At 43.1% G+C, this 19,054-nt stretch overlaps 1 protein-coding gene across 5 annotated transcripts in view; it reads right to left on the reverse strand.

Annotated features, from left to right (window-relative positions):
• Positions 1-1,155: 1,155 nt before the first annotated feature.
• Positions 1,156-19,054, reverse strand: part of LOC106613657 (polyamine-transporting ATPase 13A3) — a 63,673-nt gene continuing 45,774 nt past the window's right edge. For 2 of the 5 annotated variants that reach the window (XR_006756904.1, XR_006756905.1), the window contains exons 16-33: positions 18,890-19,009; positions 18,708-18,725; positions 18,450-18,603; positions 17,936-18,181; positions 16,882-17,054; positions 14,099-14,227; positions 13,932-14,011; positions 13,749-13,791; positions 13,524-13,633; positions 13,296-13,392; positions 13,115-13,187; positions 12,508-12,685; positions 12,012-12,190; positions 11,750-11,838; positions 11,504-11,584; positions 10,422-10,514; positions 9,104-9,598; positions 1,156-7,357 (exon numbers count right to left, since the gene is read on the reverse strand). Coding sequence is in view for 1 of the 5 variants with exons in the window: in XM_045687427.1 (XP_045543383.1) it covers positions 9,386-9,598; positions 10,422-10,514; positions 11,504-11,584; positions 11,750-11,838; positions 12,012-12,190; positions 12,508-12,685; positions 13,115-13,187; positions 13,296-13,392; positions 13,524-13,633; positions 13,749-13,791; positions 13,932-14,011; positions 14,099-14,227; positions 16,882-17,054; positions 17,936-18,181; positions 18,450-18,603; positions 18,708-18,725; positions 18,890-19,009 (2,076 nt within the window). In the remaining 4 variants the exon portion in view is untranslated. Of the gene's footprint in view, positions 7,358-8,914; positions 9,599-10,421; positions 10,515-11,503; positions 11,585-11,749; positions 11,839-12,011; positions 12,191-12,507; positions 12,686-13,114; positions 13,188-13,295; positions 13,393-13,523; positions 13,634-13,748; positions 13,792-13,931; positions 14,012-14,098; positions 14,228-16,881; positions 17,055-17,935; positions 18,182-18,449; positions 18,604-18,707; positions 18,726-18,889; positions 19,010-19,054 lie in introns of those variants that run through there. The other 3 variants (XR_006756907.1, XR_006756906.1, XM_045687427.1) reach the window with 2 other exon arrangements.

Genomic DNA, 19,054 nt, shown 5'->3' on the forward strand with positions numbered 1-19,054 from the left:
CCGCTTGTAGATTTGACAGGTCTAACATTACACCTCTGACACCGCCTAAACAAAAGCAATGAAAAGCCATGTATGCGTTTGTCAGCTAAATGTGGGTTACCGCTGATCTGATTGAATCTTGGCCTAAGAGAGTACGAGTCATAATACCCATAAAACCTAGTGGTCAAACAGGGAAATGGTTCCAATCGTTTTTTCCACCACTAATTTTTCCCATAGAGGATTTGAGAAACACTTAAAATGAGGGCTGTGTTTCATGCAGGCTTACACTGGCGTGACATTTTGATAACCATGTAAATCTCTCTATGACAAGGTGACTTATCAATATATTCACCTGTATTTACCTCCTCAAAATTAAACGCTAATTAGCTGCTAACGTGGCTTTATAAAAGAACTACAAATGCCATGATGATCTGGACGAGACTGCCGAATTGAGGCAAAGGTAAGAATCTCTGGATGAACTGTTAGCTAAATGTAGTAATGAATAAATAGGCTACATTTCTTTAAAAACGGACAATTCTGTAAACTGTCTTGTGCAAGTTTTACATTAACAATACCTGCTTGCAGGGATTTGCAGTTTTGCATGGGAAAAATGAATGTTGGTAAAATGATTGGAACCATTTCCGTTAGACCACTAGGTTTTATGGGTATTCTGACACCGCCACTGTGGGGCTCTATTATGGCCGGGATTCAATGTGATTGCGCTTCGTCAGCAACATACATACATATGCGCCTTTTAAAAGGTGTGTGTTCCTGCATTCACGGAATCCGCATCACGGTGGTATAATAATTACAGTCTGCGTTCATGGTAAATGCTGCATATGTCCGCTCAATCGCAAACTATCTGTAAATGGCACATTGTCGACAAAGCGCGATTGGATTAAATCCCGGCCTAAATTTTCCATATATATATTTTTTTACTATAAAGTAGTCAAACGGTTTTTGAAGACCACATTTATTGAAAAGACAATCAAAAGAAATCTAAAGAAATTAGGAACAATCCTTAAAGAAAAAAAAAATATAAATTACAAGCAATCTACATCTCTGCAACAAAAAAAAACCTTTTTCCAGAGAAGCCTCTTACTGAGGGTTGGGAGATTAGATTTTATGGCAACAAACAATCTACGACAAATTGTAATAAAATGTTTACCAACAGGCTTTGTTTTCCATTCAGTTAGGTTAACTTTATTATAATTCTCTATACGTTACAAATACACACATTTCCCTGAGGAAACAATTCCACTGGAAGTTCTACAGACTCAGTGGCTGATATGTTCTAAATGCCTCAATGTTTCGTTTCAAACACTTAATAAAAAAAAACAGGTGATTACAGATGTCAACAACCGGTATAATGTACCTTTTAAGAGCATAGAGTTTTAGCATACGCTTCATTGCTATGATATAGCCGTATCTGGGTAAAATATCATTTAGCAGAATAACAATTTGCAAGTTTTAGGGTTATCAATATTGATTCAAAGTTGAAGCATTAAGGTGCATGGTTATGACAGTTGAGAGAATCATTCCCCTAGCAGCAAAACAATCCTCTCTAGAGAGGGGTTGTGATATCCACAGAAATGCACATTCTTCAGCCTGTACATTGTGATTTTACATACAGACTGTGTATAAAAACTCAAAGCATCATTTACATATTTTAGGTGCCAGGTGCTAGTGAAAACGAACATTCAACTTAAGATTGACAAATATTGTTTCTCGGCAGAAACATTCTGACAAACTGAGGTGCCAATACAATGCCTTCAGAAAGTATTCACACCCGTTTACTTTTTACACATTTTTGTTGGAGTGGGATTTTTTTGGTCAACGATCCACACACACACACACACACACACACACACACACACACACACAAAGTGGAAGAAAAATTATATATTTATGAAAAATAGAACACAAATATATCTTGATTAGATAAGTATTCAATACATGTTATAATCACCTTTGGCAGCAATTACAGCTGTGAGTATTTTTGGGTAAGTCTAAGAGCTTTGAATACCTGGATTGTACAATATTTGCCTATTATGCCATTAAAAATGTTTCAAGCTCTGTCAAGTTGGTTGTTGATGATTGCTAAACAGCCATTTTCAAGTCCTGCCATAGATTTTCAAGCAGATTTAAGTCAAAACTGTAACTAGTCCAATCAGGAACATTCAATGTTGTCTTGGCAAGCATCTGCAGTGTATATTTGGCTTTGTTTTTTAGGTTATTGTTGAAAAGGTGAATTTGTCTCCCAGGAAAGCAAATCAGGTTTTCCTCTAGGATTTTGCCTGTGCTTAGCTCTAGTACATTTATTTTGATCCTAAATAACTCCCTAGTCTTCACCAATGACAAGCGTACCCTAACATGATGCAGCCACCATCATGCTTGAAAATATGAAGAGTGGTACTTAGTGATGTGTTGGATTTGCATCAAACAAAACACTTTGTATACAGGTCAAAAAGTGTTTTGCAGTATTGCTTCAGTGCCTTGTTGCAAACAGGATGTATGTTTTTATTCTGTACAGGCTTCCTTTTCACTCTGTCAATTAAGTTATTATTGTTGAGTAACTACAATGTTGTTGATCCATCCTCAGTTTTCTCCCATCACAGCCATTAAACTCTAACGGTTTTAAAAATCAGTATTGGTCTCATGGCGAAATCCCTGAACGGTTCCCTTCCTCTCCGGCTACAGAGATAGGAAGAACACCTGCATCTTTGTCGTGACTGGGTATATTGATACACCATCCAAAGTGTAATTAATAACTTCACCACCCTCAAAGGGATATTCAGTCTGCTTTTTTTTCTCCTTCTCTTTCTACCAATAGGTGCCCTTCTTTGCGAGGCATTGGAAAACCTCCCTGGTCTTTGTGGTTGAATCTGTGCTTGAAAATTACTTTGAACTGAGGGACCTTCCTGATAATTGTATGTGTGGGGTAGTCATTCAAAAATAATGTTAACCACTATTATTGCATGCAACTTAAGCACATTTTTACTCCTGTACTTATTTAGGCTTGCCATATCAAATGGGTTGAATAGTTGACTCAAGACATTTCAGGTTTTCATTTTTAATTAATTTGTCAAATAAATTCTAAAAACAACATTTGACATTATGGGGTATTGTGTGTAGATCAGTGACAATCTCAATGTAATCAATTTTAAATTCAGGCTTTAACAACTAAATGTGGAAAAAGTAAAGGGGTGGGACTTTCTGAATGCACTGGATATTATATGGAATCCCTTATTTCAATCATTAGATTCATAGCAACTGTTTTCAGAGTACTGAGAAGATATATTCCTCACATGACTAGATATTGGTCGTAGGGCAAGGAGTTTTTCCCTGACTGTCACCTCACCAAGCAACATTCCAGGATTTAGAAATAACTAGGGCCCAGTTTTTCCTGGTTAGGTCACAAGGTCAGAAATAACTTCTGGCCCTAGACAATCGCACCTAATCATTGGCTTAAATAATAATTATAGAAATGCCCAATAGAATCATGTCTAATTCAGAAAGATGAACACAGCATTGCTGTTCCGGTAAAAAAAAAAAAATAAGTATACAGACAACTGATCGTGACAAAACAGTACCACAAAAAGAGAGTAGAAAGCAACACTACAGCCCTTAGATGAATGAAAAATACAGACTTCAGACTTCAAGCACATCTCTAAACAATATTTAAGCTACATTTTAACACACAAATACTGTAAAATGCACACATAATATTCCAGTCTGATTTGGATTTCGGCTTTTTGGACCGATCTGGAAACAGATATTACTTGTTTACAACCATTTGAACATTGATTAAAATGTTCTTTACTCTTTGGGAAAGACAAAATATGGTTTGTTTTATATAATCATTCAACAAACTAACATTTGATTTTGAATCGAACTAAATGCCACATTTAAAAAAATAAAAAAATCTGAGTCTTCTACAGATATTTAGGAAAGATCCCCTGAACAGAAGAAAATAAACACCACCAATGTGGATAATTCTTCAGAAACATTGAGTAAAAATAACCTTACTAAAAGCAAAACTGTCATGGATTCAATCATAGAGTTGGTTTAGACACGTGAATTGGCACATAAGGATGTACTATTGCCCCTGGTCATATCGTCAATCAATGACCGATATTTCTGGAAAAATGCTCTTTAGTGTGCATTGTATACACTTATCATATTTTTGTATTTATTATGGATCCCCATTAGCTGCTGCCAGCTACTCTTCCTGGGGTCCAGCAAAATTAAGGCAGTTTATACAATTTTAAAAACATTACAATACATTCAGACTGTGTGCCCTCAGGCCCCTACTCCACCACTACCACATATATACAGTACAAAATCCATGTGTACGTGTGTATGCGCCTATGTTTGTGTTGCTTCACAGTCCCCGCTGTTCCATAAGGTGTTATTTTAATGTTTTTAAAAAATCTAATATGACTGCTTGCATGAGTTGCTTGACGTGGAATAGAGTTCCATGTAGTCATGGCTCTATTTAGTACTGTGCGCCTTCCATAGCCTGTTCTGGACTTGGGGACTGTGACGAGACCTCTTGTGTCATGTCTTGTGGGGTATGCATGGGTATCCGAGCTGTGCGCCAGTAGTTCAAACAGACAGCTTGGTGCATTCAAATACAAGCATGCGCTCCTCCACTTTGAGCCAGGAGAGATTGACATGCATATTATTAATATTAGCTCTCTGTGTACATCCAAGGGCCAGCCGTGCTGCCCTGTTCTGAACCAATTGCAATTGTCCTTTTTTGTGGCACCTGACCACAACTGAGCAGTAGTCCTGGTGCGACAAAACTAGGGCCCGTAGGACCTGTCATATTACCAACACACAGGAAATCATTAACATTACAATAGAGATCTGTAAGGGTTGATCATGTAATCATGTATAACTAGGACATTGTAAGTAACAACCGTTTGTTATTCTTGAAATTTAAATGTGAATCTTAAAAAATAAACAAAAGTGATTGATGCAGAAAAGAAAACTATATAAGTTAACACTGCCTTAACATGTCATTCCGTCTAAACATGTATTTTTGATTGGAACTAGCATTCTAGCGGTATCTCTCAGTACCGTGTTTCTGACAATTCTGAAACACATTTTGGATGAACACAAACTAGGATCTCTGACGATATGTGATCTGCTACTATGAGGAGAAAGACTGGCTTATGTAGTACACAACTGACCTGCAGAAAATATGACATCTACAATATGGTCAACACATGAGGGTGGACAGCAATGCACACAGTACATTTTATGTTGTGAAATCATGTGAACCAATTTAGCTGTTGAGAATATATTAATCGCGACAGAGTGTGTGTGCGCGCGCATGTTTGTGTACTGTATCTTCGAGTATATGGACAACAATGGTGGCAGAGGTATAGGACTGGCTCATTGTACTGGTTAGAATTAAATGGTATCAAACACGTTCAGACTTTTCTCTCACGTGTTTTAGACTATTCTCTCTGCTACCTCACAGCAAGCAGTGCCAGTGTGCACCAAGTCTGGATCCAACAGGACCCTGGACAGCTTCTACCCCCAAGCCATAAGACTGCTAAATATTGCTGAGCAATGAAGTTTATTTTTTGTTGTTTAAGCAACTAATTGGCTAAAGTTGGTTCAATTATTTGAATTCCATTCTGTTCCGTTTTTTTTCTGTATGCTCAATGCGCACATTGTACAGTTTCTCTTAAGACAAATCAGATCCAGCCTGAACTGTGCGATGTAGTTTCCAACAGGCCAGTATTCTACATAGTTTAGTGCATAAAACATGGTAATTAACTACAATTGGCCATAATCCATTGCGCATCTACTTGTCCGGTCTATGTTTCTTTTATGCCTGCTATAGGAAGAGACAAGAATGCACGATCGTGAGGTGACAGAGCAGCTGTTGCTTCGAGAGGTATCTCTACCAGAAAATACATGATCAAAGTGATTGATCGTTGTTATTCAGCAGTCATAAAAATATTATTTACTTTGAAGAGCTACAAAATAGTGATTTTGTCAGACAGCAGCTCTATAGACATGATGATGACTTGAAAGTCATCAAATAAAACAAATGTAATACACTGAACTATATTTTATATTAAAGTAATGTGAATAAATGATCAGCAGTAATGGGCAGCATTTAACCCAAATAACCGCAACCTAAAACCGTGATTATTTTTTAATAATCGAACCGAAACAACCTCCAAAAAAACACTAATCACTTAGCACTACTGCTAAACAAGACTGGTAAATAGATAAAGAAATGGCTACCCGGACTACCAGCATTGACCCTTTTTTGCACCAACTCTTGTACGGACTCTATGCACACACAATGGAATCTACCTACACACTCACTGACACCCCCAACACACACGCCCACAAACACACATGCATACTGATGCCACACACACTTTCACACTCACCACATATGCTGCTGCTACTGTGTATTATCAATCCTTTTGCCTAGTCACTTTACACCTACTTGATGTGCATATCGACCTCAATTACCTTGTACTCTGTACCAGTACTTCCTGAATATAGCAATGTTTTTTTACTTGTTATTGTTATTCGTATTTATTCCTGGTTAGTATTTCTATTGTAATTTTTTTATCTTTAACTCTGCATTGTGGGAAAAGGACCCGGAAGTAATAATTTCAGTCAGTCTACACCGGTTGTTTACGAAGCATGTGACAAATGAAATGAGATTGTATTTGATTTCAGCCCGTCATCCTAGATCTCCACCCAGCAGCTTCCTCTGATGGACAATGAGTATTAGCCCTTTGATTTCACTTTTGACTGTGCAGTGGTTATACATGCATGCTATTATGGCTATAGCGCAGTGTGTATCGGTAGTACAGTATGTGTTGCCAGTTGCACGGCTGTATGGAGAGAGCATACAGCTAGCTAATTAATTTCACAATGCCATTATCATACCTTGATTCTTCTTCCATGGGAAGAAATGCAATACAGGATCAATTTTTATTTTTTTTCAAAGACAGTTTTTATGCGGAGCAATGCTAGCCCATGTGTGGCCAGTTTGACACGATTTTGCAAGTCTATTCGCCTATGGATGGTTTCTACATGCGGGGGGGGGGGATTGCTGCTACACGTGATTCCAAGCCTCTTGTGTGCACATACTGTTTCATACTACAAAAAGGTTCTGGTTCAGCAATGAGATTACAGTACTGTTGGGTAAGCAGTAGTGTTCCAACCACCATGTAACAATGGCTATATGGAGCTGGGTTCATGCACATCCATGCGTCGAGTCTCCTGTATGATGATAACCACCTTAGTGGAGATGTCTGGTGGCTGCTTACAAACAAAAGCAACGGGAGAAGATCTTGAGCTCCTGGAGGAATCACGGCAGCAGCAACTACAACTGTAAAAATAAGAACTAAGATTGGAGTGTGTTCGTTTGCTGCATATTTCAGCACAGGGGTCTGACTCTGCCACAGGACCCAGCCTGTCGACACCAAGGACTCTTGGACTGCAGGTAGACCAGGTGAGGGCGGAGGAGGAGAAGTGGGGTGGATATAGAGTAGACCAGTGGTTCTCAACTGGTTTTGCCCAGGACACAAATTAAACCAGGTTGGCTCAGTCGCAACTTGATACACTATATATACACAAAAGTATGTGGACACCCCATCAGATTAGTGGATTCGGCTATTTTAGCCACACCCGTTTCTGACAGGTGTATAAAAATCGAGCACACAGCCATGTAATCTCCATAGGAAACATTGGCAGAAGTATGGCCTTACTGAAGAGCTCAGTGACCTTCAACATGGCACTGTCACAGGATGCCACCTTTTCAACAAGTCAGTTCGTCAAATTTATGCCCTGCTAGAGCTTCCTCGGTCAACTGTAAGGGCTGTTATTTTGAAGTGGAAACGTCTAGGCTCACCCGCGAAGTGGCAGGCCACACAAGCTCACAGAACGGGACCGCTGAGTGCGGAAGCGCGTAAAAACCGTCTGTCCTCGGTTGCAACACTACCGAGTTCCAAACTGCCTCTGGAAGCAACGTCAACACAAGAACTGTTCGTCGGGAGCTTAATGAAATGGGTTTCCATGGACGAGCAGCCGCACTCAAGCCTAAGATCACCATGCGCAATGCCAAGCGTCGGCTAAAGTGGTGTAAAGCTCGCCGCCATTGGACTCTGAAGCAGTGGAAACGTGTTTTCTGGAGTGATTAATCACACTTCACCATCTGGCAGTCTGAAGGACAAATCTGAATTTGGAAAATGCCAGGAGAATGCTACCTGCCCGAATGCATAGTGCCAACTGTAAAGATTGGTGGAAGAGGAATAATGGCCTGGGACTGTTTTTCATGTTTCTGGCTAGGTCCCTTAGTTCCTCTGAAGGGAAATCATAACATTACAGCATACGACATTCTAGACGATTCTGTGCTTCCAACTTTATGGCAACAGTTTGGGGAAGGTCCTTCACTGTTATAGCATGACAATGCCCCTGTGCACAAATCAAGGTCCATACAGAAATGGTTTGTCGAGATTGGTGTTGAAGAACTTGACTGGCCTGCATAGAGCCCTGACCTCAACCCCATTGAGCACCTATGTGATGCAGGCTTAATCGCCCAACATCAGTGCCTGACCTCACTAATGCTCGTGTATGAATGGAAGCAAATCACTGCAGCAATGCTCCAACATCTAGTGGAAAGCCTTCCCAGAAGAGCGGAGGCTGTTATAGCAGCAAAGGGGGCACCGACTCCATATTAATGCCCATGATTTTGGAATGAGATGTTTGACAAGCAGGTGTCCACATACCTTTGGTCATATAGTGTATTTGCGTCACAAAGAAAATTAGCAAAAATGTAATCTGGAAAATGTATGTTCATAAACTCACTGGTTTGAGACCACAAAATCAACCAACATAGCGCTGCTAATAGCTCTATATTGAAAATACAGTGATTGAAGAAAAATAGTCAGATTAAATTATTTAATCACTTTCTAACTGGTTTTAGTCGTTTAAGTTCAGACTGAGTAAATAAATAAATATCCAGACACCCACGACCCATTCAAAACCACCCGCGACCCAAATTTGGGTTGTGACCCACCAGTTGAGAATCGCTGGAGTTCACTATCCTTGGGATGTATTTGTGTAGTAGACAAACCTTTGTAGACCAGGGGGTGGTGGCAGGTTGAGGGGTTTGGTTGGTGGGGCTTATGTAGACTAGCCAGGGTCTTAACACTGATTGATCTGAGCAGCAAAGAGCATGGAGAGACCAGATACCTGGAGGATCCACACTCCCATTTGTCCATCCCACAAACCATTTCCACCATCACCCCATCTTTCATAGTCTTTCGCCTCGTGCTTTTCATCGACAACAGTTAATTTTTTGTCCTTTTGGTCGTGTATGTATATCTGCTTTAGCAAGATCGGGTGCGGGGGGGTGCTAGGAGTCGCCCATGATCTGGTAGGAGGAGCAGTTTTCTGGGGTGTTGCCGGGCGGCGGGGGATTGGCTTCAGTGGTGGTGGTGGGTTTGGGGGGCCAGTCGGGGTCCACGCTCAGCTCCTGGGCCAGGTGCATGTAGAGTGCCTTGGGTACCTTCCTCTGCCGGCAGCACAGCCACGACAGACACTTGGGTCCCCAGAGGTCAATGCCACCCTGGAAACCGCACAATAACAACAAGAGGAGGGAAAGGGAAAAGAAAACTTTATGAATATTTTTTTCCTCTGTGGATATGTTTCCTCATTCATTGTCTTCCCAATTCTCTTTTGTATTTTTGTGCCTTTAGAAGGTAGAATGATCTCACATGCTTATGTCACCACATGCACTATATAACCTAAAGGTAGTGATGGTATTCCGATTGGTTCCCTATTGCAGCATGCACACACATTGTTTTATTATGGTTTTTAACTGTTGTGAAAAATTCTATAATTTCAACAGAATAAGTTCTTAGGTAATTCAAATTCAAGTCAAGCATGGCAATACGTTTGGGGGATTGTCGTTTTTATGCCGAGAATTACCTCAAAACAAGCAGACATGCAGTGCAACAGAGAAGATAATTAGGATAATTTTTGACACCATGGGTGGGAGACACCCTTCTCAGCTAGCCTGCAGTGGATACGTACTGTACCTGATCTAGACCATGCGGTTTCCACTCACACGGTTAGGAGCTAACAGGGGACGCTTTGAGGCGCATGCAGCGGGAGGAGCTTACTGGAGCCAATACTGTACTACTGCTGGGGGTATTAAATACAGGAAGGAATCGTGCTCCCAGAGGAGAGTAATAACACAGACAACCCACCAGGGGGGGCGAAAGAGGGTCAGAGAACAATAAGGTCCACACATGCAAGGTTTGGGTAGGTTATATAATAAGAGTGCTGGGTGATAGAGAAAGAGAAAGGAGAGAAAGAAAGGGGGGGGGAAGGGGGGGGTCACCAGGGGAGATTAAAAGCGACAGTGGAAGAGTGTCAGATTTCCCAACCTGTGTTGTCGGGGTGGCGGGTGTGGCGCCATAGCTGCCCTGCTTGTCTCGGCTGAACACAAGCTTCCATAAGACGACGTCAAGGACGAGGGTCTATGGAATAATAGGCGCAGTGGGCGGGAAAAAAATTACAAAGAGCAGAGTGGCTACTTGATCACACAGCTTTTCTCAAGCAGATTTTGTCCACCCTCATTTGTTTTTTGTATAGTCAAACTACTGAAAAGACGTTTGGAGGTGATTTCAGCGCTGTACGTTAGTCGTGAGTAGAGGCAAAAGGGGTTATTCTCAACATAAATGACGACAATAAATACAGTGAGAAAGAGGGTGTCATCATCTACAACAGGATGGTGCGTTTCAAAAGTGGATTTTGTGTGACAGGGATCTGTTCCTGGTGATTATCCATTGAGCGTCATTGGTTGGTGTGTGGGAGGTTGGCAGCCTTGGCGAGACCGCCATCTTGTGTCACTGCTAAGCTGTGTGTGCTTGGGAGGCTCAAGAGCGGGGAGAGAGAACTGCTCTACTGCGCAGGGCAAGCCAGGGGCATTTTGTAATACTAAATCACCGGTGAGCCATCTCTATCATTGGGCCACACAGCTCGAAGGCATCATGTTCTGCCACTTGTCTACGCTTGGAGATTGAGAAAGAGCAGAGCCTGGGTGTGTAACCAACCACTCATTAGATTTAATACGCCGAGTGGTTTACAGCGTGGCCGTCACTGTGGTGATGGCAGGTTGTGTTTAAAGAAAGGGAGGAATTGTGTGCGTGTCCCCGCTCAAGTTTACAAGAGGGCTTTTTCAGTTGGTTACGTCAATGAAAGACGAGGCAGTTTCTGTCTTTTTCATACTGAAAAGGTAGTCAAATGGTAACATCACAGCTCAGCCCTCCACTTCATCCTTTAACACTCTCCGACAGTAGGTCAGAGTCAACGCACAATCGAACACCACGTGACAACCTACGCACCTTAATGACGTCAACACTGACGACAAAACAAAAACTGTACATGCGAGAAAGACCTATGTAACGTGGTGTAAAGAGAGCCCAGAATACTGCAAAATGGACAGTTCAGTGTGTGCGTGTCTTACCTCCGCCAAGACAGACACGGCTGCATTGACTACGATGATGAAGAACAGAGTGACTCTCCATTCAAACGGAACACACACAATCTAGACGGGAGGGAGAGGAACAGATTCACAAGAGCACATTTCAACAACAAAAAGTGAAGCAACGCCACGTTAATTCACAAAGTCATTACTGTAGGAGCCAATTCAACCGAAGCTTGAGGCTAATATCAGTATGAAGCTCGTCTCTCCTGGTTGATGTCCACTCACCTCTAGGAATTCATCGATAGCAGACACAGGGTAGAACATGATGAAGAACAGAAATATGTACAAGCCAATACATGACACCACGAAGGGCCCTGCAGAGAGACGGACAGAACAACTAATCAAACATAGGTCAGTCACACAGAAAATAATTGTGCATTTCCAACCAATCTCAAACCCTAACTTGATTTTTGAACCAACACTTTTATACTGTTATCTGATTTTCAGGCGAATACGTGGGAATGTTGGTGTTAGTAGTGGTCCTCACAGTTTTTGTAGCTGGGCTGTCTGAAGGGCTTCCCCTTGGAGAAGACGATGGCCACGATGAGGTACTGGAAGGAGGAGACGTAGAACAGGGAGGTGTTCTCGTAGTTCTTGATGTTGTGGTCGTCCTCAGAGGAGTTGTGTTTCGGGGAGAAGTTGGCATGGGGGGACGAGTTGCAGGCACTGGGAGAGGAGAGAACAGAGATGCACACAGAGTCATATGTATATCGGGAAGCAGTTTTACAAGTCAAAAGCTGACTGGCGACGTCCCTACTGTTTGCAGTAATGATACACAATAAGACATTCACGGTATATGGCTTATTGGTTTGTTTTGAGTCTGGTAGTGTCATCTCATTTGTCCATTGGTGTATTGTTACAGGTGTGTTAGCACTGGAACGGTTTTGGTGTGAATTGGTGATGTTACATTCTTACTGCTGTCCCCCCAATGGTGTGTTTTGAATAGGTCCTGTAGTTAGCTTGGGGGTTGAACTTGGACTCACTCTGACTCTGGCGTCCAGATGTCGTACCAGGCCTGGTGTCGGACCCAGAGGAAGGCGATGGTCTGGAAGCCCAGACAGATGAGGATCTGAGTCAGCACGGAGAATAGCAGAGGGCCTGAGATCAGACCTGAGGGGGGACGCCTCGACACCAGCTCCTTCGACGCTGGGTTCAGAGACACTGGACAGAGAAGGTGGGAGAGACAGTGACAAAGACACAGGGAAAGAAGTAAGGAACCGGAAGGTAGGATGGGTACAGAGAGTGAGGTACAAACCCAGCAAAGCTGGTAGAAGATCAAACATTTAATTTAAAAAGGACAAGCTCACTTTTATTTCTACCAAATCTCAATTTTCTAAAATTTCACCTGGTTTATAGAAACTTACCAACAACATCTAAAGACCTGCATCACTCTACTGAGAGCTTTGCAATTTCTAAAATAAAGTATTTGGGTGTTTTTGGACTCCCATACTGTGACTCCCATACTGCAGAACAAGCAATGAGGAAGTCTATTGCTGGTGGGGTAAGTTTCTAAAAACTAAATTAAATCGCAATAAAAGTGTCTGGATACTTGTGGACAAGTGTCAAACTAACTAGTGTTGATCTACTTACTGGTGAAGACGATGAGGAGGATGATAGCGATGTCGATAAAGAGGAACTGGAAGTCTCCCAGGTTACTGAGGATCTGACATGGTTACAGAGAGATAAGGTCAGAGGTCAGCTACTGTATACACCAGAGACTAGTAATGTCCTGACAGGAGTGCAGAGACTAAGGGAGGGGTACTGTACTCACAGAGTAGAGCAGGGTGACACTGATGTACTGGATGATGCTGTACAGGGCCATGAACTTGAACACACAGAAGGAGGTGATCAGAGCCGCTCGCCCTTCTCTGTGGATAGATCGGTTTTTTTTAGGAAAGAATTGAGCGAGTCAGTGTGGAAGTGCTTTTATAAGGCTACCCATCAGCCATGTTGAGCTGATGGGTAGTGTTCTGGTGCATGAGGCCCAGTGCAGGCCTACCTGATGAGGCTTGGCACACAGGAGATGTTGGGGGTCCTGGAGGTGAAGGGAGAGGCTACAGAGGCCTCCAGCTCAGAGAGAGAGATCCCACCATGAGCCCTCTTCAAAGCCTAGAAAGCAAGGTTGGAGGAGGGGAGCAAGTTGAAGCAATAACATAGCGTCTTTACTTCTATCTGCATGATCATTTGACAACAAAAAATGCTTTCAAAAGAGGTCTGTACTTACACCACAATCATTTGCGCCATCTCCACACATGCCCACAAAATAGCTACAGATAAGGAAAGATAATTGACTGTTTTTAACTGTAATTTACAAAATGTGTAACGAATGCAATTTAAACAGATCTATGAAGAGGGTGAGTGTGTACTGTGCCATTTGTGCCCATGGGTCAACAGCATCTCTACTCACTCCACACTCTGCAGTGCTTCAATGAGCTGGGTCTTCTGGTCGGGGGCCATTCGGGCAAACACTGTCCCATGCAGCACCAACTACACCAGATAGGCCGACAACAATGCATTAGACACAACCAAATCACAACAGCAATAGCTATGTGTTTGGGGAATGGACCCCATTACCTTTTGCAGCACATCCTGAAAGTGCTCAGTGATGACAGCAAAGGACTTGCCACTCATGGCGAAGTGGTACTGGTCCTGAGACTTGGGCTCGTCAGTGTGACACACATCCTCTAGACTGATCTCTACTTCCTGTTGGGACAGGAAGGGGCGGGGGGCAAGCAGGTACAGGTGAGCAAGGGAAGAATGACATCTTGATACAACAGGTCTTATGTAGAGTAACAGTTGTAAAAGCTAGCGACTGACAACTTCAGTTTCCATCAATGTTAACTTTGGCACTCTGACTAAAATATCATTAAGACTTAGTAAAATGTTTTACATAAAAAAAAAAAAAAGATTGTGTAGTTATTTTCAAAATGACGAAAACAGTGGGCCATTTTAGTCAACTAAATGCCCTTTCATTTTAGTCACGTTACATTTGTATTGCCTCATTAACCTATAGTAAACATACGTCACTGACTTCTATGAGCACAAACATACATAGCGTTGTCCTACCAACATATTTGTCTGCGTAACATCCTATTCTCTTCCCAGCAGCAGAAATATGACAAACATACAGTGGGGAGAACAAGTATTTGATAACCTGCAAAATCGGCAGTGTTTCCTACTTACAAAGCATGTAGAGGTCTGTAATTTTTATCATAGGTACACTTCAACTGTGAGAGACGGAATCTAAAACAAAAATCCAGAAAATCACGTTGTGTTTTAGATTCCGTCTCTCACAGTTGAAGTGTACCTATGATAAAAATGACAGACCTCTACATGCTTTGTAAGTAGGAAAACCTGCAAAATCGGCAGTGTATCAAATACTTGTTCTCCCCACTATTTAAGAATTATCTGGCCATGTAAATTCCTAACTCAGCCTACATTGATAGTGTACATTACATACAGAACAGACACACACACGCACACACACAAGTGGAGAGAGAGAGAGCGCGAGAGAAGCATAATCACCAGATGGTGCCGCAAAGTATTGGCAAAGCAGGAAGGGTTGCACATCCGTCACTCGGTCGCGTCATTGGTATTGTGGTCAACGTTCCACAGACGCCACAGCCACATTGGTGTCCAAAAGTAGAATGGGAGCTAATGACTTTCGCCCAGTGATGTCGTGCAGTCACAAAAACCTAGAGTCCAAATCAGTGATCGAGAACTAGTCCAAGTGTTCAAGTCTCAGTCCCCATTAACGCAAAATAAAAGTTATTTACCCAGTCAGATACAGTGTAGTGGCAAGAGGAATTTAGTCAATAAATTGTTTGCTATGACTGAACAAGTTGTCGCCTAAACAAATAGTTAACAGTCCGGTCCGCAAGTAGCCTAGTTTTAGAACGAGCCACTTTACGAATGCAAAATGCGGCCCGCTAAAGCACGATAGAAAGAAAAACACGTAGTGACGGTATTATGGGTCATATCGTTTGAACCGTAAGGGCTAGAATCAAGCTGTCTCTCTGAGGAAAAGAGGGAGACTTGGCTACTGAACCTGCCTATGAAATGCAGTGGGGAAAGTGGGAGGGTTGAGTGAGACTACACATTCAAAGACAGCCTACTTCTCTATACTCAAGGGAGAGAAAAACATAGCTAGACTTGTTTTACTATTAAACTCAAATGCAGCTACTGTTTTTCATTTCGTAAAGCAGCTTGTGTTTCTTATCCAGGTAAAGGATAGCCAACGAGAAAGCTGGTGGTGACTAGTCATCTACGGGAAGCAAGAGAGAGTCACTAACGTGACGTGTATAATCAGAGGCGGAGCCTGTCTGCCTCAGCTCTTGCTCCCCCGCAGCTCACCTGATCTAGGCCGGGTTTGGTGTGTCCTTCCCACTGCTGAACAGAACTGTGCTGCGCATCTGTGCTGCTAATATTAATTGTGCTCGTCACTGAAAAGCTCTCAATCTCTCCAAGAACTTTTGTCCAGTCCACTTAGCAGTCAGATTTTAGTCACAGAGGTCATTTATTCTTGTCTCGTTTTAGTCGACTGAAATGAAAAAGCTTTTTCGTTTAGTTAGTTTTTTCTGGGTCTATTTAGTTAAAGTCTCGTCAATTGCCACTGACAAATATTTTTGTAAAAATTACCACTGGTTTCCATATAAACTGATGTGGAGACCTTATAGGGATTTGGCAATGAAGCCCTGTATCTACTTCCTCAGAGTCAGATGAACTAGGGATACCATTTTTATGTCTCAACGTCCAGTACGAAGGAAGTTGGAGGAAGTTTCGTGAGCCAATGCTAACTAGCTTTAGCGTAACGACGAATTCTACAACGAAAGCTAGCATGCTAGCTGTTCCCATAGACTTCCAGTAATTGCACTAACTCTAGTTAGCAACTTCCTTCAAACTGAACAACACATACAAATGGTATCCACAAGTTCATCTGACTGAGGAAGTAGATAAAGGGCTTCATTGCCAAAATCCCAAACTATCCCTTTAAGGTATGCCAGTAAATATACATATTCCTGATAGCATCTAGACGCAATCTGACACAATGACTGGCTGCCATTGTCTAGAACCCAGAACACACCCATTCATTCATCCATTCCTTCTGCGTGTGATCACTGGGCTATTTCTGAGTTCTGATGTAACCATGCATGGATCTCATTGAAACTCAGGGGGATCAGAACAACTAGCTTAATCATGACTCATACTGGCCCACAGAGGGCACTCACATGTGTGGTGGTTCTATTTTCCATGTCTCACTCACCCAGCATCTAGTGTGTGTGTGTGTGTGTGTGTGTGTCTGTCTGTCTGTCAGAGCTGTAATTAGCCACACCCACCACCAGGGGTCCATCTCTCACCTCCAGGCGTGGGGCTTTGCCCATATGTTTGCTGGGTTTGTCTGCGTAGCGCCAGTTGATCTTGGCCGACTGACCATCTTTGGAGGGCAGCGCGTCGGCGATGATGACCCGGTCCTGAGGGGGGATCATGCCACAGTCCCTGGCCACTGAGATGGCCGTCAACATGTTGTCACCTGGAGGAAAGATGTTAAATGTTGCCTTTAGGCACAGACCTACTCACAACCATTATGGAAGGGGGGAAGACACAAAACAGATCTCAGATCATTGCCCAAGAGGTGATTGCCTCCTATTCCCTGAGGTACAAGGGGGTATTGTCCTGGCGCTATGCTCTTTGTGAAACTCTAAACCTTGGTAGGGGTTGGAATGGAGCGGCCTGGGCATACTGGCTCTGGACCAGCGGTCCGCATGACAGGCCACGGGTTAGTGAGAGGGGTTGGTGGGTGGTGAAACCATATAATTGTGTGATTATATTTACAGTGCTGAAAGCGACAGAGGGAGAGAGGGAGAGAGGGAGAGAGGGAGAGAGGGAGAGAGGGAGAGAGGGAGAGAGGGAGAGAGGGAGAGACCGGGCTGGACTTTGGCTCTTTCTGCCCGTTAAGCTGCACGGCCCAGAACTTTATTAGTCTGGATTCCAGGAATACCTCCATAAAGCGTTGAGAACCACAAGAAAAACCCAAAGATCATCACAGCCAACATCACATTCTATGTGTGTGAGGCATGGCTACAGTATGAGTGGGTACTGGTGGTTGTCATTAGAGAGTGACAACCGCTCATGTCTGATAGCGATCCTGTGTGGCTCGGTTGGTAGAGCATGGCGCTTGTAAACGGCAGTATTGTGGCCACCCATATGTAGAATGTATGCATGCCTGATTATATGTCGCTTTGGGGAAAAAAAGCTTCTGCTAAATGGCATATACCTTGAACTCATCACTGATTCAACACCATTGGCATCCAAGTCCACTGAATGGCTTTCACAGATCCAGTCAAGTCAGATCAGTGATGTTTTACTGTGTATGTTGATATGATAAACATGTTGGTGTGTCCGCTTTCTCACCAGTGACCATGACGGTGCGGATGTGTGCCCTGCGGAGGTCCTCCAGTACCCCGGCAGTCTCAGCCTTCAGCTTGTTCTGCATGATGATCAGCCCCAGGAACTCCATGTTGGCCTCCATCTGGTCCCTGTTGACGTTCTGGACTTTGTGCCAGGTGAGTTTGGACTCGAGGCGGCGGTGGGCCAGGGCGATGACCCGGAAGCCCTGCTTGGTGTAGTCCTCCAGAACCTCCGCAAAGTCCTCTGGAACTACACGGACAGATGGTTTCGAAAACATCTTCAAAATGAACAATTCCAGGGAGCAAAACATTTTACTTAAACTGCTCGTCTTTATCATGGCATTGGCATCATTTCAGTACACCATTCGTATGAAGTGACCATGATTATCACACTTGGTTAGACCAAGGCTACGACTGAATAGCAGAGCGTTCGTTACTATACTGGCCATAACTTCTTCTCAATAGGAGCGTCTGCAAAACATACTGTCAAATTCAGAGTAAACAGTTAATAGACCAACCAGTGTCTTTCTTGCAGAGGCTGGCCACCACCTCTGGCGCTCCCTTGAGGTAGGCATCCATGCGCTTCTCCCCCAGCAGACGGGCCACCACACACATCCTCTGCAGCGCCGAGGAGAACGGGAACTGACGCACAATACCAATCTCATAGGCCAACTGTATGGGGACACAACACACAGGATTACCTTTCACCTCCGGATCTTTCGCCTCCAAGTCAAACTACGAGAAATATTAAAGACAAGAGAGATAGCACTACTTACCGACAAGTCATACAGCTCCTACGGTGTGAAAGTGAAGTAAACAGAGTGAATGTACAATCAAAAAGTGCATTTAAAAAAATATGTGACAACTGAATATGTGACAGGTGAATATGTGACAGAGCTTAATCTTAATATTTTACATCAGTGCCTTGCTCTCTGGGGGGGGTGTAAACTATTCGTACCATGTCCTGTTCGGGTGACATGACGGGCTCAGGGGGCATCAGCTGCTTGGGGGGCCGCACCACGGTGGGCATGATGCGGTCGTGGAGGGAGGTCTCCTCCTCAGTGGCCTCCTCCAGGATCTGACATGAACGTGAAAGAACATGAAAGAAATGCTAAGCTGCATC

The sequence above is a fragment of the Salmo salar genome, chromosome ssa10, assembly GCF_905237065.1.
Source record: "Salmo salar chromosome ssa10, Ssal_v3.1, whole genome shotgun sequence".
Taxonomy (NCBI): domain Eukaryota; kingdom Metazoa; phylum Chordata; class Actinopteri; order Salmoniformes; family Salmonidae; genus Salmo; species Salmo salar.